Raw genomic sequence first — 10,779 nt, 5'->3', positions numbered from 1 at the left:
TTAACTTGTTAAATAAAAATTTTTTTATTTATTACTTTAAATAATTAAAGTATTAGAAAAAGTACTGTTCAGTTGTTAATAATAGCAATTAAAATTGCAATTAAAACAGATCTAACATATATTTAGTTATTGAATGTAGTATTTAAAAATCAAATTAAATTATGAAATTAAATAGGTTTTCAAGAACTATTTTTTTAAAAAAATTGTTATTGACTTTAACTTTTTATAGAAAAAGAAAATTCATTTAATATTATCTTCACCATCTTAAAATTTTATTTAAAGAATGAAGGATTTTTATCTTTTTTAGTAAATTAGAATAAATAATAAGTTTTTTTAATTCAGTTGCAAATCAATTATATTATTTACTAATAATTATTATAATCATTTGAATTTTTTGTCATATATAAGTTTTCAGATACTTATAAAAATAAAAGTACTGTAGTAATAAATAAAATGTATTTTCAGTACCATAATTAATTCAAATTGAATACAAGCAAACTGATCTAATTAATTTTTGATATTTTGCTTCAAGTTGATAGATCTGGACTAATGTTTACTTTTCAACTTATCAATTATTTATTATATATGAAAAATAATGGGTTGAGAACATTTTTCGATCAATTTATTTCCAGGTTCTAAAATTTTTATCACATTGAAGTCACCGTTCCAAAATGCGAAATACTATTCAGAAGATTATTTAAGAATTTTGATATCGTTCAGGAATTATAAAAATAGCTTAATTGTTCTGATGATGATAGGAATTAGATAGTATTAGAAAAAAAAAATAACAACAATTTAAGATTGTTGATTCTATAATTATGCCGACTTTTTATACAATTGTATAAATTTCATTTTATTATGATTTTGTGGATTTTACTCATATTAATATAATTATTTCGATCACAAATTTCTTTAATTACTGGTAAATAAAATATAAAACATTACAAGATTTTTAATCAAATTTTCGTGATCCAGAAAGAATTCATGTCACCACTCACCAGACCAACAATTTATCACGCCAATCGCCAATAAAATCTATCACTAATGATTATCTATCCAACAAATCTTTACCACGTTCATCATCCGGAAAATATAAACACCAAGCAATAGGTAAAGGGTTATATCCACCAGATTCACCTTTACAACGATCACAATAACAAATAAATCCATAAGTTCTTAATAATTGCCTATGACGTGCATTTTTATTATAATCAGGATTACAATAAGTTAAACAAAGTTGATCACCTTTTTTAATATCATCATTGGCAATTATAGTCATTCTATAAGAATGACAATTTATAGAACGTAAAGTTTTACGTAATACTTTATAAACTGCTGGTATAGGATCTTGAATAGATTTTGGCCATTCTTGTAAAAATAATTGACCTTCAATATTATTTTTACAATTATGATTAAATAAAGAAATTAAAGGAAAAATAGCAGCCGTATCATATACACTTGAATCAATAGCAGGACCACCAAAAGTATTTGTAGCAAGAGTAGTAATTAATGTAATAAAAATCCAAAAATCAAAATTTAAATCATAAATTGAAATATCCAAGATTTTTAAAATTTCCAAATAAATTTTTTCAAAATCCGCATCCCATAAATCATGATTTTCTAAATTATGAGGAGTTGAATGATATCTTGTAAGATGATTAATTTCTTCAATATCTAAAGGACAAATATTTCTTTTTTTCGCTATAGCAAATAATTTCAATATAAATAAAATATTATTATTCCTTACATCACCTCTTTTTCTTTGAATAAAATCAATTAAATCATCAATAATTTTACCACAAATTTCATCGTGATAAAGATCTTTTGCCAAATTATAACATCTTTCATTACAAAAAGATTCTTCACATGAAAGATTAGGACAAGGATATACAATAGGATATTCAACATTATTATTTGAAGATTTTTTATCAAGTAAATGAAAACAATAATCACATCTAAGATTATAATGATTATGAATAGTTAAGAAAGGATTTTCTTCCATAATAATATCTTCATTTTTAAAATCAACTTTAGATATAACACCCAATTGAATTAATGGATTTTCATCATCACTTGAAAATTTGACAAAATCCAATTTTAATTTATTATCACTAATTAAATCAAGTTTATGTTGAATTTTTAATAAATTTGATTCTTTAATACGATCATCAGGTCTAATATCCCAAGGATATTTTCCATCAAATTTATAAAATCCAACATCCTCTTCAGTGATTAAAAATTTAAAATTTCCAGAACCTTTTTGACCTTCTTTAGCCATGTGACGAGTTTGATCCAAATTAGTTTTAGATAATTTAAATTTACGATCCATTGCTTTTTTTCGATCAATATCTTTAATTAATTTATCATTTACTATAATATTAAAAGCTATTTCAGCTAAACGTGGTAAACCTAACGCATCCAAAGATTCAGCATAACGAAAATAACCTTTTTGATAAACTGTTCTTAATGATTCATTATCCTTTATAGTATCTTGATCACATAAAGTAATAACTCTATAAGCATCCATTAAAGCAAGTTCAGGAAATCCAGCTTTTAAGCATGCAAAAGAACGATTTGACCATAATACAGGATCTTTTGGAGTAATCTTTAACCCTTTTGTATATTCCTCCCAAGCTTTAATATAATCTTTATTCTTGATTGCATCGTTTCCATTTATACGATGTTGATCTGCGATACTTTGAACCACCATTTTTTATATAATTTTTTTTTAAAGGAGAAAAAAAAATTCAAAAAAAAAATGATAAAATTTGAAAGTCTTGTATATATATATATAACTTGAGATATAATGATTATCACCCGTATTACCCGTATTACCTGTTAAAGCTAGTATTACTAATCTTAACGCAAATCAACGGCATCAAAGCATCAAAAAGCCGTTTATTTCACGTGCAAAGTTAACGGGATATTACTGCGTTGCAAATTATTATTTTGTGTATATATACTCATATAAATGTAAAAGATTGACCGTTGGGACGCGTTCAAAAATATCACGTTCCAAAATATCATCCGGAACTAAATATCATAATTCAGTATAAACTGAATAATTGCAAAAGGAAAACAATACCATCGATTGTAGAACGACGGGATATATGCAGTTGAACAGTTACTGGGCTTTTATGCCTTTTAATAATTTGGCTTATTTGATTATGATACTGGTAAAAGGTAATTAATAATAAATTTTTATCTATCGGACTCAAAAAAGAATTTTTTACTTTATTTGGTTTACAAAAAAAAAATAATAAATCAATGTTTGTTTCTTAAAAAATGAGCTCATGCATACATGATACAATCGACACATGTTAATAGATATTCTCCTATTTGATGCGAATATTTTAAGATAACAATAGGATAAAAATCGTTGAATAAGTTAAAAGTAGTTATATTGTATGTACGATTTGGAAAAAGTTTTATTATTTAAGATTTTTGTGAAACATTTCGTTTATATTACGGCCGAGAATCATTCATTTTAAGGAAATTTGTTTTTTTTTTTTTTTTTGTTCATTTTTAAAGATCTTAATCACATTCGCGTTTCTATAGTTTTTTGTAGTGCAAGATTTGCACTGCCACTATGGCAAATATTTTAATCGAAAATCTTTTTTTTTTTAATAAGCCACAATGGGGCAAAGAAATTTAAGTTTGCGGGCCGTGTAACACACAATAAAAGAGGTGTACGAAAAATGGACCAATATTTTTCCGAGGTGAAAAGATATGAAAAAATGTGATAAAATAAATATTAAAAAAATATTATTATCACGAAAAAAAAAAAATACAAAAAATTTCGAATAATCAAATAATCACAAAAAAACTTTCATACATTAATAATATAAACAAAATTTAAAAAAAAGTAAAAAAAAAAACAAACAAATTTAATTTATATTTCTTACAGTTCTCTCTCTTTCATTTATTTTCTCCTTTGTTTAAGAAAAAAAAAATAATGAACGGATTAATTTAAACAATTTTTTTAAAGTTATTCCGATGTTTCTCTAACCCCCTTTTTATTTCATCATATTTTTTGTTTGTATTTATCATTAATAAAAAATAATTAAAGAAAAAAAAGAAAGAACAATATCAAAAGGATTAAGAATCATTATTATTAATACACTGAAGTGAATTATTAAGCATAATAAGCATAATTTATTGTTTATTTCTAAAACCTAAAAAAAAAATATTAATATGATTTGTATATTAAAAAAAGAATTCAATACACAAAATATAAATCATTGAGATATTTTTAACCTTCGTTACATATGATCAAAGTTTATTCATTATATGTTATTAATTATCAAACGAATAAATACATAATAAAAATTCTATTAATATATTATTTAATTTTTCGGCAGGGGAAAGATACAAATTAAAATATGTAATAAAAAAGAATGAAAGATTCCCTTATGATTTACTGAATGTGGTCTTTACCGTTCTTTAGCGGAAAAAGAAATTCTCATTAGAAAGTTAAAAATAATTATATTACTTTCTTACTCATAATAAATGTTAATTTATCTTGTAAACCAATGAATCATTGTTTCATAACCTTTTTTAATTATACTTCATTTATTTTATTTAATTTAATTTATTTTATTTTATTTTATTTTTTTCGTTTGAAAAAAATCTCTCCAAGAATTCTAATACTTTCTTTTTCGGATATTTCGGAAGGTCTTCCGAAAAATTTCCTGGGTCTTGTATCTCATTATTTTATGCACAATAAAAAAAAATGGATTAAAAAAAAAATGATATATATATTTTTTTTTTATGAAACTTAATTTCTTTTTTGTGTTTATTTGTTTAATTTTTTGTTATGAAAGGAAAATCCGATAATTGATTTTCGCATATAGTGAAACAATGAAGAAAATAATATATCTATATATATATATTATACAAAATATATATTACGTACAAAATATATACTATGATATACCTGTATTTGAAAGATATCATTTTAAAAACAAAACTGTATGAAAATTTTAAAACTTGCATATGATCAAAAATTTTAATTTTATTTCACAACTTGTTTGATTGACACACAGAAATTAAAAGTTTACGTTTTAAAAAAAAATGGAGAACTTTTTTTTTTTTAAAATAAAAAAAAATTTGCTAACAAAAGAAAAAAAAACCGGAGAAAATAATTTGCTAACAAAAGAAAAAAAAAACGGAGAATTCATACATTGCCCATTACATACTCTGAAAAGCACGTGAAATATAATTCTTTTATTATCCAAATTTCGTTATAATCCATTTTATTCAAAGGGTTTATAATGAACCTAATGAAACCTAATAAACGAAGAAAATCGGAAAAAATAGACCTCTCATTAAACATCATTTCCCTTTCATTTTCAAAATGTTGCACCATTTGTTTTCCAAATATGAAATCTGTTTCCCTAATTTGAGTAAACAAATGATTTTCTGATTTTTGTTTGTTCAAAGACTTCATGACGTCATAATAATTTTTATTTTTATTTGATCATATGATAAATTAAATTGTACATGTACGTCTTATGATCTGAGTTTGAACTAATGGCGTTAGTTTATAAATTATAAATGTTTAGTTTGTTTAGTTTATGCTTTTTATTTTGCTTTCGAAAATTTCTTAATTGAGAAAAAATTATGTTAAACTAATGGGAATATCACCGTCAAAAATAAGTAATCAAAAATTTTACAATAAATGGAAAGTTCTGAACTTATTACGTTGGGTTGGGTTGCGTATCTGCGCTTCTTTTCGGATTTCTCGCGATCTCCCGAAATGTGAAATTCTCGTATTACAATCAACTAGCTTTGGTTTCTTTTTTTTTTTATCATTTCCAAATTTATATTCAATTTAAGGATAAGGCGTTCCAAAAAGTATTCCACCGCAGCAAGAAAAATTCATTTTAAAGTTTTTGTTTAGTTTAGAAATTTTATATAACATCTTTTAATTGGTGAATCCAAAAATTTGTTTGGTTCTTCATTCAACTTTTAATATCAATAAAAAAAAATTAATTAATGATTGGATAAAAAAGACAAAAAAAAATTAAACTCTACGTGTGTAACAAGAATTTTTTACGCCCTTTTGAAACATCTGATAAAATTATCATATGAAAATAATCCCCCTTTTTATCCTTTCATTCAATTTTGATATAAAATTGTTGAAACAAAAAAAAAACGAGTTTTTTTTTTCAAAAATCACGCAAATTAAAATTAAACAAGTAAATAAAAAAAAATTCCATGTGCAAAGAAAAGTTGCATTTTTTTTTTTTTTATATTTTCCCCACTTAAAAAAAAAAAATTTAAATTAAACATGATTTCATATAATTTGATCATCAAAAAAACTATTTTTTATTCAGTTTAGATTATATGCAAACGTTTTAATTGATATGAAAAATGTGTTTCATGTAGTGAAACTTTTCAATCAAAAAAAAAAAACTGTAGATAAGAAAAATTCGCCGAAATCGTTTTTATGGTATAAATAAATGAGTGTAACAAAAAAAAGATGATGATGAAAATCATCTAATCATACTACTATTATATCATACTACTATAAAATCATGCGGGAGATTTTTTTTTAAACTAATATATATTTATATATATATTTTTTTTATTTATATATTTTTTTTTTATTATAATTATTATTTTTTTTTAAAAAAAATGTTAAAAAAAAAAAATTTTTTTTTATATATATATATATTATATATATATATATATATAAAAGAAAAGAAAAGAAAAGAAAAAAAATATTAACAAGAAAATATAAATCGAGAGAGAGATGAAATAAATACATGAATAAATAAAAAAAAATAAAAAAAATAGAATAAATAGATGAGATGATTTGATGTTAATGTGTGATATATATAATAAATTGTTTTTGTAAAATTATTGTAAATTCCAAATATTCAATATTTGTTATTGTTTTTTTTTTAATATTAATGTATAAAAAATTGTTTTTTAAAATGTTAAAATGTTTGAAAATGTAAAAAAAAAAAAAATCCCAACCATTAAATTAATAGTTATTGTAAATATTTTGTATACAATACAAATTTTTTTTTTTTAGACATCATCTATTCATTTTTATTATGTATGATGGAATTGTTCTCTCAATCCAAGAATAAAAGGAAAAAAAAATAATAATATTGTGTGAGATATTGTCAAATTCCTACAAAGAAACATAAAAAATTGAATAATTCATGATATCATATGTAAACCTAATTGAATAAAAAAGATGATGTCAGGAATATAAAGTCATAAACTATATTAAAAATCCTTAAAGACTAATCACCTTTCTTATAAAAATTATCAAAGTCTTTTGGTAATACACCATATTTCTTATATAAATCACTTTTTATGCGACATTGTTGAAATACTAAAACTCCATAACGTTCAAAGAATTCTTCTGGTAATTCCCAACTATCAGGATCATGAGGATCCCCGTGACATTTTGCTTTGTTAATTAATAACTCTACTAATTCATAAAGATCATATTGATCCCGATATTGAATCATACGAGATCGTAAGTGAAGACATGGTATCATGTCAATACGAGGATCATGTTCTAATGTCAAATAATACTTTTGATGAGTTGTGAGTGGATACCTCATTGTTGGAGGAACAGGTGTAAGAATTGATTGTCCTACTTTCTTACTCAGTCTTATAAGTTGTTCTTGATCTTTCGTTAATTTTTTTTTCATTATATTTTGTTCAGTTGTATTAATATCAAAATTTGAAAACAATTGTTTCGATTCATCATCAAGTACTAATTCATCATTCAAAAAATAAGCTGAAAAATAATCTGCATCATTATCAATCATTGAAGCTGCTTCTGCCACATATGATATATTATTATTATTATTTACAGAAATATTGTTATTTGATGATACAGAAGAAATTGTTGAAGAAGTAGAATTCGATTTTGTCATTGTTTGTGATGATGATGATAATACACCAATATCTGTTTTAAATATTGATGAATTTGTAGTATTATAAATATTTGTATTTCCATCAGTAAATAATGATGATGGTTCATGACTAAATTGTAAATTAGAATTTTGTGAAACAAAAGGTTTCATATCAGCCAGTGTAATTTCACGAGCAAATTCTTCAGCAAAAAAAGTACTTGACGGTGAGATTGATCCTGGAATGATTGATTCTGGTGTTTGAGGTGAACTAGATGCACTAACAGATGAAGTAGATATATTACCAGATCCATTAGGTGACATTACAATATTATTTGTAACAGGTGATGTAATACTTAAACGTCCAGCTTGAGATTGAAGTAAACCAAGATAATTATTTTGAATTTGTTGAGCTGTCGGTACTGATAATTGTGAAGGTAAATTTGCTTGTCTCATTTGCATAGCACTTAAACCGAAAGGTGAAGTAGTAATAGAAGATCCAATCATACTAACACCATTACCATTCAAAGGTAATGAAGAAGGAACTGAAGTACGAGGAATAGATTGAGATACGGCATTCTTCATTTTTGTCGTTGCTTCATTATTACCATTTAAATTATTTAATGCGCATTCAAAAGTGAATGCGATTTCTTTTAAAAAGCTATTTTCAGCTTCAAGTTGCTCGATCAACGAGCGAAAATGAGAATATTCTCTTTGACATTTTATTAATGATTCGTATTGACTTTCACGTAAAGTTTTGATAGTATTTTCAAGTTCCCGTAGGTGACGTTCTTTTCGTTCTCTGAAAGCTCTTTGAGCGGCTCGATTTTGAGCTTTACGTAAAGCAGGGGAAGCAGGATTCGGTTTACGACCAGGTTTCTTCCTCTGAGGAGTAGTAGGTTGTTGTTGTTTTTGGTCTTGTTCTTTCTGTTGTTGATAGTCAAGTTGTTGTTCCTGTTGTTGATTCAAAGATTCTTCGTTTAAATTATCATTCATTTCGTCGTCGAAATCGTCTTCGTCGTCGTCCTCATAAGGAAGAGAAAATTGGTCCGAAGAAAAAAAATCTGAAAGTTGATCAGTGGAAGACCTTTTTAAAAGTTTTTGTGGACGGGATTCATCCGAGTCAAGTTTTCTTTTTAATTCTTCAACGTTAAACATTGTAGTCATGATGATTATTAATATGAATTTTTATAATACAAATCTAGTTAGAGATTATAAATTTTTTTTTTAAAAAAAAAAAATGATGATTTAAAAGGAAGATTAAAAAAGAAGTAAAATATGATGATTATGAATTTAAAAATTTTTTTTTTTTAGAAAAAAAATTTTTTTTTTTTGGGAGTAAGTAGTGTGTTTTGTTGTGTTTATATATACAAAAAAAAATTATGTTGATAAAAAAAAATTATCAAATGATTTGCCAAATATAAAATAAAATATATATTGAATATATATTATAATGTGTTGTGTATATATATATATATTATTATTATTTTAAAAACAGTCGATTAATGTTTTTTTTTTTTATATATTATAAAAAAAAATTTACATAAAAAAAAAATAAAAATAAAAAAATGTTCGTGATCGAAAAAAATTTTAATCTGATTTTTTTTTCAATTAAAAATATTTTTTTTCTCTGAATTTCTTTTTATGAGAGGAAAGAAAAAAGTTTTTACAAAAACGAGTTAAATCAAAGTTAATAAAAAAAAAAAGTTTGAAAAAAGTTTTAAAAATAAAAAAAAAAATGAATAGAAAAAAATTAGATAAGGATGATGGATGATGAAAAAAGAGAAATTATTGAGATGTTAATGACAAAAAAAAATTAGAAGAAAAAAAGTTGGTAGAAAAATTGGGACGTTGTTATTATATATATAATTTTTTTTTTTTTAAATAAAGAAAGGGAAATTAGTTTTTGAATGAACCGAATATAATAAATCAAAAAAAACGTGATATATATATATATGTATATATATATAATAATTTTTAAAGAAAGCGGTAAAAAAAAAAGATAAAATTTTAATTTAATTTAAATGTATGTATATATAAAAAATATATATATGATATATAATATATATATAATATATATATATAAATGTATATTTATTTATTACTATAAAGTACAAGTACTACTTATTAATGAATGCGGAAATTTTTAAAAACTTAGCCAATTGGTTGAAAATCGATTTAACTCGGGTTCTAAAAAAATTTATAAAGTACAATTATGCGCAGCATATATAAAATTGAATGATTTATATCACAAAAGTATATTGTATAATCTAAGCGGGGGGAAGCGGGTAAATAGGAATCACATATCAAATATCACATGTGATGTTTTCTTTTTTCAGTATTACGCTAGCCACATGGCAGGGAGTAATTAGAAAATTCCATAATTCTTTGTTATGGCTTCCAAAATTGGTTTAGTTTGAAAATCTTTCATTCTCACACTCATTAAACACAACTACTTTTCTTTTACCCTTTTCGTGTAAAATATTCGGGAATTTTTCGGGAAATCCTTTAGTCTCAAAGTGGAAAGAAACAAGTTTATTGGTTTATTGTTGGAGAATCTTAAAGGTTTTATAATTCTACTGTAAATCCCAAATCATGAATTATTTACCCCGTTAAAGTAAAATCTCCGAAGAGAAATTAAATCACTTAATCACAATTTTTTTTTTTTTAATATTCTGATATTCAAATTTTGAATTTTTTGAAACCAATTATATATAAGAAAATTTTTTTTTTTTTACATTTGAAACTTTTCTACGTCAAATTATGTAGAAAATGTATGAAATCCCCCAAGAAAAAATTCGCACAAATGTTACAACACTTTTCTCTAATTAAGGTTAAGGTTGTGACATTTGGCGCATTGGGAGTACAAAATGATTTTTTTTAAAGGATTTTCAATCAC

At 23.8% G+C, this 10,779-nt stretch overlaps 2 protein-coding genes across 2 annotated transcripts; both read right to left on the bottom strand.

The window, feature by feature from the left end:
• Window positions 1-822: 822 nt before the first annotated feature.
• On the bottom strand, window positions 823-3,101 carry OCT59_019649 (uncharacterized protein). The gene has a single exon (XM_025311066.2). The coding sequence runs from the start codon at window positions 2,708-2,710 to the stop codon at window positions 1,049-1,051; it is 1,662 nt and encodes a 553-aa protein (XP_025175387.1). The 5' UTR covers window positions 2,711-3,101; the 3' UTR covers window positions 823-1,048.
• Window positions 3,102-7,173: 4,072 nt separating this feature from the next.
• On the bottom strand, window positions 7,174-9,602 carry OCT59_019648 (uncharacterized protein; the record flags this gene model as incomplete). Its single annotated transcript, XM_025318748.2, has 2 exons — window positions 7,268-9,602; window positions 7,174-7,193 (listed from the first exon to the last, which is right to left on the bottom strand). The coding sequence occupies exons 1-2, from the start codon at window positions 9,045-9,047 to the stop codon at window positions 7,174-7,176; spliced, it is 1,800 nt and encodes a 599-aa protein (XP_025175388.1). The 5' UTR covers window positions 9,048-9,602.
• Between the last annotated feature and the right edge of the window lie 1,177 nt (window positions 9,603-10,779).

Source organism: Rhizophagus irregularis, chromosome 29 (assembly GCF_026210795.1).
Source record: "Rhizophagus irregularis chromosome 29, complete sequence".
Lineage (NCBI taxonomy): Eukaryota > Fungi > Glomeromycota > Glomeromycetes > Glomerales > Glomeraceae > Rhizophagus > Rhizophagus irregularis.
Note: the sequence above shows the minus strand (reverse complement) of the source record. Positions and strands in the feature narration are given on the sequence as shown.